General features: G+C 39.6%; 1 protein-coding gene across 1 annotated transcript in view; it reads left to right on the plus strand.

Moving 5' to 3' along the window:
- Positions 1 to 8,004: 8,004 nt before the first annotated feature.
- The window catches only part of SLC6A19 (solute carrier family 6 member 19), a 31,412-nt gene continuing 24,880 nt past the window's right edge, over positions 8,005 to 14,536 (plus strand). Inside the window, exon 1 of the mRNA XM_068147456.1 lies at positions 8,005 to 8,272. Within this exon, the coding sequence (XP_068003557.1) occupies positions 8,071 to 8,272 (202 nt within the window). The 5' untranslated portion in view covers positions 8,005 to 8,070. The remainder of the gene's footprint in view (positions 8,273 to 14,536) is intronic.

The raw sequence follows: 14,536 nt of genomic DNA on the forward strand, positions 1-14,536 counted from the left end.
TACTCTGCAACCTAGATAAAGATGGCCATGGATTCCACCAGGACAAAACTTGTGATGTGGTGTTGGCCTTGATGACTTGGTCTTGCCAAGCCACGCACAGGAGAGGATGCAAAACACTGTCTCTTTTGTAGCAACCTTTCTGGATCTGCACTGATCTAAAAACTGAGGAGGGAGAAGTGTCATGGCTTTTTTTCTTACACAATCGGTGACTGCAACCACTGGAAGGTGTTCAATATAAGTCAAACACAATTGTTCTAGGAGACTGAAAAATATCCCAGGTTGGAAATCTACATGTGGATAGGAACATCTAAATCTGAATACTGAAACTTGATTTTTGGTTTTCTAATATGGGAAAAGCCTTTACAGAAAGCTCACTCCTTTGAAGACATACACAGTACCAAGAATAAAACACTTGGTGAACCATGCAGATGAGAAGGGGCAACCTGGATCTTAATATCAGAAGGTCTGTTAAAAAATGATCATACCTCCCAGCTTGTACCTGTACAACAGTATTAAGGGTGGTGGCCAGCAAGTCACCTCTGTGGCAAGCTTTATTGCAAATGCACAAGTGCAGTCAGTATATTCACAAAGTACTACTGCCTGAGAAATTACTCTGGGAGGAGTTATGCAAAAAGTCTAATGATAGGTTATGTATAACCATCAGCAAAGTATAACCATCAGCAAAAGTGAAAAGATGAAACATTACTGGGCTTGTTCAGCCTGGAGAAGTAAATCTCTGGGGAGGCCTTATAGTGGCCTTTCAGTACTTAAAGAGGGCGTCTAAGAAAGATGGGGACAATCTATTTAGCAGAGCCTGTAGTGGCAGGGTGAGTGGTGATGTTTTCAAATTAAAAGCAGGGAGATTAAACTAGATATAAGGAAAAGATTTTATACAATGATGGTGGTGAAACACTGAAACAGTGCCATCCATAGAAACATTCAAGGTGAGTTTGGACAAGACTTTGAGCAACCTGATCTAGCTGAAGATAAGCACTGCTCACTGCAGCTGAGTTACACTAGAAGACCTTTAAAGGTCCCTTCCTACCCAAACCATTCTATGATTCTATGATACTGGTAAAACAGCCCCAAAAATGCTTGCTACTCTGTATAATAGTAATGGCAACAGCCAAATAACTGAAAGCAAATGGTACCTCTGGAAATCAAGAGTCTGTGGAGGAGTGTGAAGAATTAAAGAGTTTTGAGGAGTGCAGTGGGGTTGAGAGACCTGAAATGATGGCCATTTGTGCACCCCCAACAGCCCTGTGCTCCAGGCTGAGTTTATCCAGCTGCTGGAAAAACTCCTCTTCTTCATCCTTCTCTTCATGGGTCTGTATTTTTGAGGCACTTCACTTCTAAACCTGACTTACACAATCAGAATGAAAGAGTCGGCAGAAGCAGTTGGTGCTTCGTATTATTAAATGCTACCTCCCCCTTGTGGCTCTTTTATCCACCAGACTCCACTGTGCTGGACTTCTCTGGAGCTCTGTTCCAGTGCTATATAGTCAGAGCAATCTGAATCAAACACAACTGGATAAAAGAAGATGAGAAAAAATGTGGTGTTTGGTGACCAAGACAAGATGAACTTCTTTTGACCAAAGAGGATGTTATGGTAGAACTATTCAAAGGTGGTATGGAGTGGGTGTAGTTCAGCAGCCTATTAGCACCTCATTGTATACTACAGCACTGGAAAAGAAAACAGCAAGAACTTAATGAACATAGCAAACAATAGTTAACAACTGTCAACAGACAACAAGAGAAGAGATACATGTGGTGAGGGAGATAAAAGCAACAGAAATTTACTGGCTAAGAAATTAAAGGTGACACTAGCCATCAAGAGATCAGATGTTTTGGCGCCATCCACAGAATCATTTCTACACCTTAAGCACCTTACCTGTAGTTCCCCCCAAAGTGATTCCAAAGACAGAGTATATTCTTTGAACGCTTTGGCCATCTTCTGAATGTATGCAATATATGCAATATATTCTTTGAATGTTTTGGCCATCTTCTGAACGTATGCAATGTGGTGTTAGGAAGAGTACATCCTTTCCTAGTGTCAAGAACAAAACCAAGGAAACAGATGCTGTTGCTGGAACTGATGTTATTTCAGTGAAATATTTATACATAAAGTACCAGTGTATACAAAAATAAACATTGTGTCTACTTCTGGGAGACAAAAAGGAGAAAAGTGCCATTTGAGCATCAGTGCAGCTCAGTTCTTGATGAACTACACAAGATATAATGTTCATAGCTTGTTATCTTTAACAATTCTGTGGCTAAGGACATTGTTACTTCCACAATAAATACACACTGACAATTTCTAGACATGTCAGACTGCTGAAGGAAATGCCTTGACACCATAAAAACACTGCAGAATGGGATGCTTGTGGAAGTCATTGTTTATGACATCCTACCTCTGTTGCATTCCAAACAGCCTGAAAATTTTCAGTGACAGCTCAGTACTGTCCCATTTCTCCTCTGGAGTGACACTTGCTAGCACAAAAGGACTTCTTTCTCACCTGGAGAAGCTTACCACCTCAGGGAAAGGGATTTAGCTTCCAAAGTTTATTGGACTTCTCCACAGCCTCTGAGGTATCTATCCCTGCTTGAACTGCTGCGGTCTGATGGCAGCAGCCGTGAAGCACACACACAGGAAATCAAATCATGCCAGCTGAGGAGCTGTGTTTTTTGGTTACTTGTTAGGCAGAGTTTGAGAACAACAGAGCATAAAACAGATTAAGTTAAAAATCTACAGAACATTTCTTGCCAAGGTAAACTCCATAACTACCTGCCGTTGATTATTAGCCTTAAACTAAGCAACTCTGAAGCATTTTGCCAGCATTTCCGCCATTCTAATATGATCATTAATTTCCCCTAGGCTGGAGATTGAGTCTCCTCCTGCACCTGGGATTCAGTGATCTCGCTTTGTATAGCTGCTGGAGGATTTTACTCATTGACAGTTCACGAAAGGATTTTGTGTTTTCTCCACATATTTTTAGAAGTGGTCCAAGAAGATTTTGTTAAGCTGTGAGAGTATTTCTCCTAACCTCTAAATTTTCTATCTCCTCCTTCTTTTGCTTCTTCTTCACTTCTGATTCTGCTGTTTCTGCTTCTTCTTCTTCATAGGGAATCAGCTGTATCATTAACATCATCTTTACATTTCCATATTTTCCTGTTTCAGGCTTATCACACAACTAAGAGTAATTGTAAAAACTGTAAAGGTGGATAATTTGCTTTGATTACAAATCAGAAGCTGCATGAAAAACAAAACAAAACAAAACACAACAAAATAGCAACAAAACCAAACAAAAACACTGGTGAGATATTGCTACAGATTCATTAGAGTGTCTTGTTTTGATTGTCTTTAACTGCAAGGCTTTGCAAGTGCCACTCTGAAAATATTTGGAGAGTTACAGACTCATCCTATGTCATGCCAGGGATGATGGGATCACAAGGAAAGGATTGTATTGTATTCCATTCCTGGAACTATGTCTGGATGCAAACCATGTATTTTGCTGTTGCTCTCTGCCCTTCTCCATGGCTCTAAATGAAAGGAAATGGATTTGTTAAAGAACAGGCTCATGACCTGTCTTGCTCTTTGTACCCTGTCCTCCCTTTCACAGGATCCAGTAAGAAGAGGTTTCTCCAGTGTGGGCCCCTCTAGCCCATGGTAGACAGAAGAAGACAGGCACTTCAGCCAGGTACTTCAACCAGCCAACTCATTCATAGGAGAGAAGAGCCTATCCTCCATATGAGAATGACTTCCTGCAGGGTGAGTGAGTTGTGCTGGTCCAGGAGTGCCCACATCAGTGTAAAGAGAGACCCCTATAACGTCAGACACAGAAGCAGCTGCTAGGTGATCCATCTGGAAGAGGGTGTCAGGCCCCATCTGCACTTCTGGGTAGGACAGCATGTTTCCCAGCCGGGGACTGTCTCCATGGAGTCAAGGTTACCATAACCAGGAGTACCTCAGTGCAAATGGATATCACACCATGCCCTGACCTGGCCTTTCAGAGGAAAGTGAGGAGCTCCACCCTTGCAATTCTCTTGACTTGCATCCCTGATATACTTTTCTTACCATTTCTTTTCTTTCCTGCTATGCCCTCTCATATTATTTCCCAACATCTTCATTATCCTGTGAGATGAAAGACCTTTTCATCTAAGAAAAATATTATGCCCATATTCTCTCATAAATGTGCATGTGTGTATATTCCAGTAAAATACATAACTTTTAGAAAGGGGATATTTCCTTTTTGATCAAGTTTGTGTAAAATTTTGAGCTACATGGGGAGAAGTTGTCTTACTTTTCTGTATAGCCTATTTGAACTTTAAAAAAAAAGGAAAACAATGCAGCTAAAAAAATGGGGGTGTTAGACAAAAATATAAATATGTCACTAGAAATGTTGTAGGACAAGTAACCCTTGTAATTAATTAATTAAATAATTAAATAAGCAATCTAAAGGTCAGGCCTGGTTTCTCCTGCATTTGTATATAGCACTTTGCAGAACGTGTCTTGTTTAGCAGCCGATATAGGGAAAGGAATCACAGAATCACCGAATCACCAAGGTTGGAAGAGACCTCAAAGATCATCAAGAGTGATTTCACAAAGGTTTATTAGCCATAGGAAACCCCATGGGAATTGCCAAAGTTGAAGGAGAAGTTTAACTTAGAGCAGAGGAGCTGGCTCTGTCAAACAAGCAAGTGATTGTGACTAGCGCAGAGCAGCTCCAGCTTGTTTGTTCCAATCCACATGGTGGCAATATAGACAACATTTTAAGAATGAGAACTTTTGGCTTTATTAACATGTGCTTTCATTTAAATAGTCTTTATTTTCCTTTGTTGTTGTTGTTGTGTTGTTTTGTTGGTGGTGGTGGTTGCTTTTTTTAGGTAGTCTTTTACAATATTCTAAAGCAGTGTGACTTATCTATTTGAAATGAGCATGAGTTCATTGCACTGCAGTGTCAGATGTCATAGCTCATGCCCCTGCCTTTGTCTGCCTTCAGCTAATCTCTTCCTTCTCCCTTAGAGGTGTATTTCAGCATGCTGTCTTTCCTGGAATGTCCCCTTCTACCGGGTGTTGAAGGTTACATTTAAGAGTGGTGTTTTCAGAAGCCTTGGGTCTCCCTCCAGGGACACATTCAAAACACACCTGGATGCATTCCTCTGAGACCTATTCTGGGTGATCCTACTCTGGGAGAGGTGTTGGACTGGATGACCTTTTAAGGTCCCTTCCAACCTCTAGCATTCTGTGATTCTGTAACCCCTCAGAGCAATTGCATGAGATGTTCAAGCCGGTGCCATCGCTACACCAGGTCCTTCAGAGAAAGGTGCTGTGCCTTCCAAGATCCTTAGCCATGCAATTGCACTGATAAAGAAATTTGAGCTCGATGCTATAGCAGCATATTTGCTTCTGCAAATATTTAACAACTGATAGATAAATAACAACCACTGGAACCTGGCATTATCAAAGCAAAATAAACTGTACCAGAAAGTCATTTGGTATTTTTTCGGTAGGAAGAAATCTGGGACGTATATTTGGATCCTGATGGAAACTGCTCACACATGAAACTTAGCAGAGAGAGATTTCTCATATCATCATAGCACAAGTGTGAGTTTATTTTATATTCTATCAATTGTGCTCATGTAGTTTGATTCCCAAAGGAAGCTACATTCATTCCTTCTATATTCCCTTGCATTATGCTTAAAGAGAAACCCAGAATCATTGACTCACAGAATGGTTTGGGTTGGACAAGGCCTTAAAGATCATCTAGTTCAGTCCCCTTTCCTCCATGTGCAGGGACACCTTCTACTAGACCAGCTTGCTCAAAGTCCCATCCAACCACAATAAATTAAAAAAATTCTATACCGGATCTCAATTGTCAAAGATGCCTCATTATAAAGAGTCATTAGACTGCAGTTGTCAGATACATTGTGTGGACAGCAGGCAATCATGATCTGAGTCTGTTATTGAACAGTTCTACACAGGGCTTTGCAAATATTTAGAACTAAACCCTGCAAGTCAGGGAATATAGCAATACTATGGGGAGGATGGTAGGGTTTCCTATTTGTCTTCTGTCTGCTCATTATTATGGCCTCATATTCACTGCAGCATAAATATCAGGATTATCTTTCAGTGATTCAGGAGGCAGAATAATAACTCCGATGAGTCATGAGCTCCTGGACTGTGCAGTTTCTTGCAACTGACTAACAGGTCAATGTCTTTCTGTGAAACTGGAAGCTGAAGAGCTGAAATTTGAAAGTTATCCATTGTCACTTATAAATGAAATTGAAAGGTCAGTAGACTACTTGCCACATGACCATAAGTGGATGTATTATCTGAGCTAAATAGGAGATACACCATAAGCAAAGATTTAGGTAAAGGTACAATGATAATAGTAAGCTGTGCTGAAAGCAGAAGTGGTGGTTTAAGAGGAGATTACAAATGCAGTTCCTCAAGGGTCAGTTTAGGAACAGTCTTCTGTCATTCTTTCACTGATAAATAAGGACAGTAACACATTAATGAAATACTCATGACACAATCTCATTAAGCATTGTGAATGCTGAAAAAGTATCATTCAGGAAGGAGTGAGAAGCTCAGTGTACTGGAGAAGCACAAACAGGGTGAAATTTAAAGTATGTTTTTGATAACTCAGTAAAAGAAGTTCTGCTACAAAATAGCAAATCTTTAGCTGGAACTGCCAAAAAAAAAAAAAAAAGAAGAAGAAAGGTGTCAATCCAAGTGGTTAATTTGGAAGCTGCTCATCCACAGAGCTAACAGGTTCATGAAAAAGGCGGACTGATAGAGATATTTCAAGTCAAGTTAGTGGGATATTGATATTAAGTGGGATATGTTGTCCACTTTTTTTGTGTGTTTTAATTGCTATTCAAAATGATAATGCACAGCCTTCTTGGGATATAAGGGGACTGAAATTCTAGGTCAGCCTCCTAAAGATAGGAAGTACAAAGAAAAAAAAATTAAAAAACTAATCAACATGGTAAGGTTGCACAGGGATGCTGTGATGTGCTCACCTGCTTTGGCAGGGGCTAGACCTAAAAGAACTGTTTTAGTTCTTTGTTTTGACCACCCAGTGTAATTGTGTGTAATGAACCTGTAGGGCTCAGCCAATAAAATTCTTTCTTACAACATGTGCTGTGTTAGATTTATGTATGGTGTTCAGTGGCAAGTATTTACCTTTTGATAATGCTGAGGTACACGCTGAGGTACACACAGTCTTGTTATAACTGGAGGATGTGAGTAGTATCTGTGATATTTGTTAACCAATGTCACTTCTTCATTTTTTGACCAGTGTATATAGGGTCATTGAAAAGGCAAAGGGACCTTTGATTTCAAGCCCTTTCACAAGATGTTATGTTCTTCAGACCTTGTTCTATAATGACAGAGGCATCAGGGTAAGCAGATTTCAGTTATGATTTTAAAGGTCAGATTTTATAAGCCCTTCCATTCCTCATCCTTTTTGTCAGAGTGTTTAGTACAGGAAGATTTCTCACAGAGAAGGCAGAACATGTTTTGGTAATTTATCAAGAAACATAAAGTTTTGTAAGCATACACTGTAGGAAACTGAACCTAATGGTGATTCACAAGCAGTTTGCCTTTCTGATAAAAATTAGTATGAACCTTCTATATTCATTCTGAAGCTAGTGGAAACTTTTTACTCCACATTTGCTAGGGCTCTATATGTATTTATTCCAGTGAGTATAAACAGGGGAGTGGTAAGGGGCGTTTCATAACCTTATAGGTGATTATAGTTTACAGCCAAATTATCTCCTGAATTACATTAGCTGAAATCAATGTGTTCTGCTAGATGAACTGACTGTTCCATAAAACCTTGGCAGATAAAGCATTAATAAGTGTCAGAGCTGACTTGGTTGATTGAATGATTTGCTGACTCTTCTTTTTACCAGAAGCCTGCACTTTCTCGTTTAGTGCCAAAGGTTTGCTATATATAGCTGAAGACAGCAAATAGATGTTCTCTTTTTGCACAGATTTCTAACTAACTGCCTGTCTCGTTACCTCCTCACTGGGGCAGAGTTTCCAGTCAGGAAATTTAAAATATGGTGAAGCTACAGTTGCCCAATCCTGGCCTGGAGGACAGGATACCTTCCCATGCAGAACTTGAGGTCCTTGAGAAAGAAGAGGCAGACTCCAGACCAAAATGGGATAACAAGGCTCAGTATATGCTGACATGCGTCGGGTTTTGTGTGGGCTTAGGAAATGTGTGGCGTTTCCCATATCTCTGTCAGAGCCACGGAGGAGGTATGTCTTTAATATATCTTTAATAACTTTGGTCATAACTCTGGCTAGATTTAATCTCTCTTCTGGGAAACAAGTAGTGGAGTATATCTAGATCTGATCAGAACCTGTAAGAACAGTGATGTTCATCTCTAGAATACAGTCTAAAGGAGAAAGTTATTATAGAGGGGGTTGTCAACACCCACGGAAGTCATGTTAGTGATGGAAGAAAAGGAAGAGACTGCTTTTATTTCAGGGCACAGGACTGTTATTTTGCATACATGCACATCTATAATGTGTATTTTGAAATATTAAAGCATGGGAGTGTAGCCCTGATCATGATCCCAGATTATCTTTTCATAACAGCGTTTTCATTGGTTTTAGACTCATGTGCATCAGCTGTAGCACTAGTGTGTGTTTAATTAATGACAGGAGTAACAGAATGGAAGTAGTTAAAGATAAGATTATGTTTTCAGCAGTTAGTGTTATTAACTAATTTTAAATTCAAATGTAGGCTATATAATTTACTGTTCCTCCTTAGGGTTCAGGTTAGGATTGAGTGATCATGGAAAATATTTTGTTTCACTGTTTTGCTGTTTGTTTTTAGAAATTATCTTGAGCTGAACCATTGCTCCAATATTATATGACAACAGAAATGTCTCATTTTCTGACAGAGTTTTCTGCCTACTCTCAAGTTATTAACTGCCTTTCACTCTGAAGCATCTGTAAAAAGTGTTTATTCCTTTGTGATGTTTAATCCTGAAAGTAATTTTTTGTCTTAAAGAATGATATTTCAGGGTAAATTTCGTTAAATATATGCAATGAGATGTTTAAAAATTGCTCTTCTGAGTTAAAGTGGGACCAAGGAGGAGTCGGTGGTGCAAACAACAGATGACCCAGTTGCCAGAAGAGATGCTTTTAACATTAAGAGTTTTCTAACATGGGCTGATGTGCAAGTGTAGTGCAAACTGAAGGTCATTTGTGTCACAGCCAACACACACCCAAAAAGTCATAACCTCCTTTCCATGTGTGACAATTTAAATCTGATAAAGTGGGTGGATATCTCCAATATTCATGGTATTCTGGCTTCTCAGGGTCTTCTGCTTAATCTCAGAAAGTGGGCATGCCTTGTTTCCCAGGGCTGATTTTCTGAATGATGTCAGTGAAGATTTATTAATTGCTTCTGTGTGTCTGTCAGTACTGTGGTTTAGTTTATCCTTTGCATCAATCATTTTTCTTTCTCATAATTCTGTGGCTTGTCCTTGCTCAGTATCACTAACAACAGTTATCCACAAGTTCTTGCTTTCCTATGACTTTCTCACTCATATTTGAGGTGGAAGTTGAAAGGCAGCACATAACAAAGAAATCATGTAGCTGGCTCTGGGCATAGGGCTACAGCATAGGTATGTGTCCCTGTAGCTAGACTTGCTGCTTTCTCTATCAATTCTGCATAACACCAAATGCTGTGACTCATACCAATAGGTAATTGTGAGCATCAGTGCCTTCCTGTGGATTCCTAGAAAGGACTCCTTATCCTCATCACACATGAGGGTGGAGAGCTGTTGTGTAATCCTTCCGTCTTCCCTGCTATATGGTGCACCTCAGCCGCTTTTGGCAGGTCTAAATCTGACTCTTTCCACCACTGCCATCACTTCATTACAGCACCTGTTCTCCAACTTCTCCCTTCAATCAGAAAGAAAAGAAGTCCCTCTGTAAAAGATCAAGATAGAACTGCAGTCTTCTTTCAAGTTAACTAACACAAAGAAAGCATGCATCACACTCATGAATGCACTAAGGAAGCTTCATCTTCCCATAGCCTTTCCAGTGCCTTTACTGTGGATGGTGTTTGGATTCCAACTTCATATCTTCAAGATATTGCTTCACCTGATCTTGGATGCAGAGCAGCAGAAATCCCTGCTGCTGGTGTCTTACACTGGAGATGGGGATCATGCTGCTCCTCAGTTTATTCCTGGCATGGTTATTTTAGAGAGTCCTAAAGCTCACTTTGGATCTGATGGTGTATTATGGCTGTGCATTAGAAGATAGGAAAAATGCAGCTATTTATCATAGAGTAAATATCTACAGAGGATGAGAAAAAGTCCTATGTGATCCCACAATTAGAGATTTTCTCATAAAGTGCATGCAGAATCAAGGTTGCACACATTACCTCACAAAAAGAGTTTCTAGTTTCTGAGGGTTGTGTTTGCTGTCTTCTTTAGTTTTGAAATATGAGTTATATGGATGTGAATGTTTTGAGTCATTTAGCATGGGTGAGGCAGCAAAGGAGTAGATAGTACTTCAGCAGTGACACTTACAAATGAGGCTGGATGTCCATCCACTTTGTGAATAAGTGTTTATATATCTTATATCCTTTGTGATACATAAATGAACTATAGTGAAGTGTAAAATTTACCCCTTATATTCTAAAATCCCCTTAAATCTAAAATGATTTGAGGGCTGCTTCTTCCTAAACACAATACTGTAATAGTGTTTTAACACTGTAATGTTAAAACTAGTGTTGTATACTAGTGTTTTAATACTGTATTTACTGTATTTACTGTATACTGTAAAAAGGAATGCTTACATAATTTCCTTACATTTGTTTTCAGAGATTACAAGTTTGTGGTTTTTTTAATGGAATATTTACCCCAGTAAAATTTGGTAAAGCACCTCTTATCCTTCTCATGTCTTAAAAGTTGTAAAATACATCATTACCACAGGACAACTGGATTTCAATATATCTATACAATGTAAAAAGCTATGGTGTTTGCCTTTCACCAACTTAATGAGAGTGAAACTTCCTTTCATTTGATAGCTCTCTCTGGCATCGTACACAGCTTTTGTTTAATCTTTATTGAGCAACATGTCATTTAATCCACTGTTAAACATTTTTGTTTCATCCCTGATGAGTGTAATAAAAAAAAAAAAAAAAAAAAAAGGTATATTTAATGTTTAAACCATTGATTTAAAAAAAAGTCTTTAAGACTACAGGTCACAGTAAACCTTGCCACTGGGTGTGCACAGTGAATGAAGTGACAGTAATGACATCAGCACTTCCTAGCTGATGATGGTGCCCTGATTACTGTTGAGCTCTGAAAATTTGATAGTATGGAAAAACATCACCATCTGAAGTTTATGGGGAATTATGTGAAAGCAACAGTACTTTTTTTTTTTCAATTTGACAATTTTTTTTTCAATAGAAACTCTTAGAGTAATGAGAGATTGGTAGCTATATGAGGAGAGGCTGAGGGAGCTGGGGTTGCTTAGCCTGGAGAAGAGGAGGCTCAGGGGAGACCTTATTGCTGTCTACAACTACCTGAAGGGAGTTTGTGGACAGGTGGGGGTTGGTCTCTTCTCCCAGGCAACCAGCACCAAAACAAGAGGACACAGTCTCAAGCTGAACCAGGGGAGGTTTAGGCTGGATGTTAGGAAGAAATTCTTCATAGACAGAGTGATTGACCATTGGAATGGGCTGCCCGGGGAGGTGGTGGAGTCGCCATCACTGGAGGTATTTAGGAATAGACTGGATGGGGTGCTTGGTGCCATGGTTTAGTTGATTAGATAGTGTTGGATGATGGGTTGGATGATGATCTTCAAGGTCTCTTCCAACCTGGTCTATATTATGCTATGCTATGCTATGCTGTGCTATGCTATGCTATGCCATTCTGTTCTGTTCTATTCTATTCTATTCTATTCTATTCTATTCTATTCTATTCTATTCTATTCTATTCTATTCTATTCTATTCTATTCTATAAAGGTGTTCAAACCAATTATTATGTGTTCTGAAATACAGTACTGAAACAGGATGAGAATTCAATATCTCACCTGTATGGATTTCAGACTGGAAGATTACTCATTGTTTGTACACATCTCTACAGCATTTATTTTCAGATTATTGGGGGTTTTGTTAGGTTCATAACATGTGACAGCTTAAAAAAGCATTGATGTTATATTTTTTCTTTAATGCTCCATATAACAGCTTTGTAGAGTTATGATCACTTTTTTTCACTTCCCCCCCCCCCCATTATAACTTTTTCAGAAAGGCTGGGGAGAAATTGAGAGAAATGGAAATACAACAGAGGTAGATTTCTGAGCTGGTTATTAGAACTGAACCCTGGAAAGAAAAGAACCTGAGAAAGAGGGGAGAAAAGTGGCATACATGATTGAGAGCTGTCATTTTATTTCTCTTGAAAATATAAGGATATGTCTACCACTAAATATAGGTAGGTTTACTTAGTTTTCCAGCTCTGACATGGTACAGCTTACATTTTTAATTCATCAGAGATATCATACTATACATGGTTCCTGTTCAAGTCAGAGGTGTTTTAGTTGTATCTGTTTGCACAAGGATATAGACTCTGAACTGCAGCAAATGCACATACCATTCATTTCATACCTGTGGTAGCAGCAGGGGTGGAGGGAAACCCACCTTCTCCAGGTGTGAAATTTATTTTCAAGTGATTCCATGGTAGTGAGGCAGCTGTGGAACTCTGAGAACACGGTTGGGCAGCACTTCTGTTTCAGGTGATAGGTGGCTCTACGAAGGGCGTCCTCTGCCCTTTTTGTGGCAGTGTAAGGAAGGTCATGGAATCTCTGTATCTGACTGCTCTGTCAAAGACGAGTTGTGCTTAAAAAGGACTTCTTTTATGATATCTTAACAAAGATACCTCAGTAAGCATCTAGAGACTTTGGGAAATCCCCTAGGGTTGACAGAGGACTTGTGGCATGTTCACTACAGAAGTTAGCTCAGTTCTGAGAATCTCGCAGCAAAATCTGAGAATCTTGCAGCAACTCTCCACAGGGAGAGTTATGATGTGGGGACTGTGCTGTTGCTGAATCTCTGTCTTGGAGGGTGAGGCATGATTGCTACCCAGACTGCTAGAGCTGTCTTGCAAGATTGTCTTGAGCATCAGGAAAATGAAGTCCAAGCCAGAAAATCAATCAGCCTGCTTTCTATTGATAGTAAAAAGCTGAGAATACCTTTACATGCATTCTAAAGGGAATTCCTGTAATGATTCATAGCAATCAGCCTGACCTCCTCCCTCTTCTGATAACAGAGCTTGTAGCTACTAAAACTAAATGTTTTCTTGATAAGTGTGATAAGAAACAAGTGTAATTCCTTATTCAACAAGATCTTTGACTAATGGAAGAATTTCTAATCAAGTCCTCAAACAATCTTGCCATGACCTGGTGAAAAAAAACAAACAAACAACAAATAACAACAAAAAAGAAACCACCACACCAAACCAACCAACCAAACACAAAAAAAATCCCCAAACTGCCATATTAGGGACAAAGATGGCTAAGCAATGCACCTATGCAGAACTGCCAGTCCATTCTTAACTTTCAAGAGGTGATCTAAAAGTCATTACAAGGTGAACTTCAGGATGACAAGAACTTATCCTGAGTGGAAATGTGAGGTATTTGGATAATGTAGCTGTACAGATCCTTCTTTTGGACTTAATTACTACCATTGCTGAAGAAGGGCTATTCCAGAGAGAAATGAGATTACAGTACAGCAAGAGACCTATCCAGCATCCAAAAGGGGAGGTAACAAAAAAAAGATACAGATAGAGCAGCCATACAAATGATGTAGAGTCAGGTTTCAGACTCTTAGGAGGTGTCTTGAGCTTAAAATAGAATGCTCTGCAGCTAAAAATTGCTGATATAAACATACTTATCTTGTCCTTATCTAATGTTATCTTTATGAGAGCTGTGGTAGTTTGAGGCTGGAGTGCCTTTAAGAAACCACAAAGTTGCAGAAGGTCCAGAGTGTCCAGGAGGTGTATCAGGAAGTGTATTTTATTCCTGTAAGTCCTGCATCCTTATCAAAGTGGCTGCAGAATCAGTTTTCTTCCCTATTCTCCCCCTCCCTCCTTCCATGAAGATGCACAGGCTGTTACCTCTTGCAGGGGAGGCCTGGCATCAGATGTGCACCTGTCCTGGACCAGCCTAATTAGTTCCTGTAGCTGCAAAGATGAATTTTTGCTGTTTTGCACCAGAAAAAGAGGACACAATCTCAAACTGCATGAGGGGAGGTTTAGGCTGTGTGTTAGGAAGAAGCTCTACATAGAAAGAGAGATTGCCCATTGGAATGTACTGCCCAGGGAGGTGGTGGAGTCACCGTCACTGGAGGTGTTTAGGAGGAGACTGGATGAGGTGCTTGTTGCCATGGTTTAGTTGATTAAATGGTGTTGGATGATAGGTTGGATTTGATGATCTCAAAGTTCTTTTCCAACCTCGTCTCTTCTCTCTTCTCTTCTCTTCTCTTCTCTTCTCTTCTCTTC

The sequence above is a fragment of the Melanerpes formicivorus genome, unplaced genomic scaffold, assembly GCF_026170545.1.
Source record: "Melanerpes formicivorus ecotype bairdi unplaced genomic scaffold, bMelFor1.0.p_v2 SCAF_15, whole genome shotgun sequence".
NCBI lineage: Eukaryota > Metazoa > Chordata > Aves > Piciformes > Picidae > Melanerpes > Melanerpes formicivorus.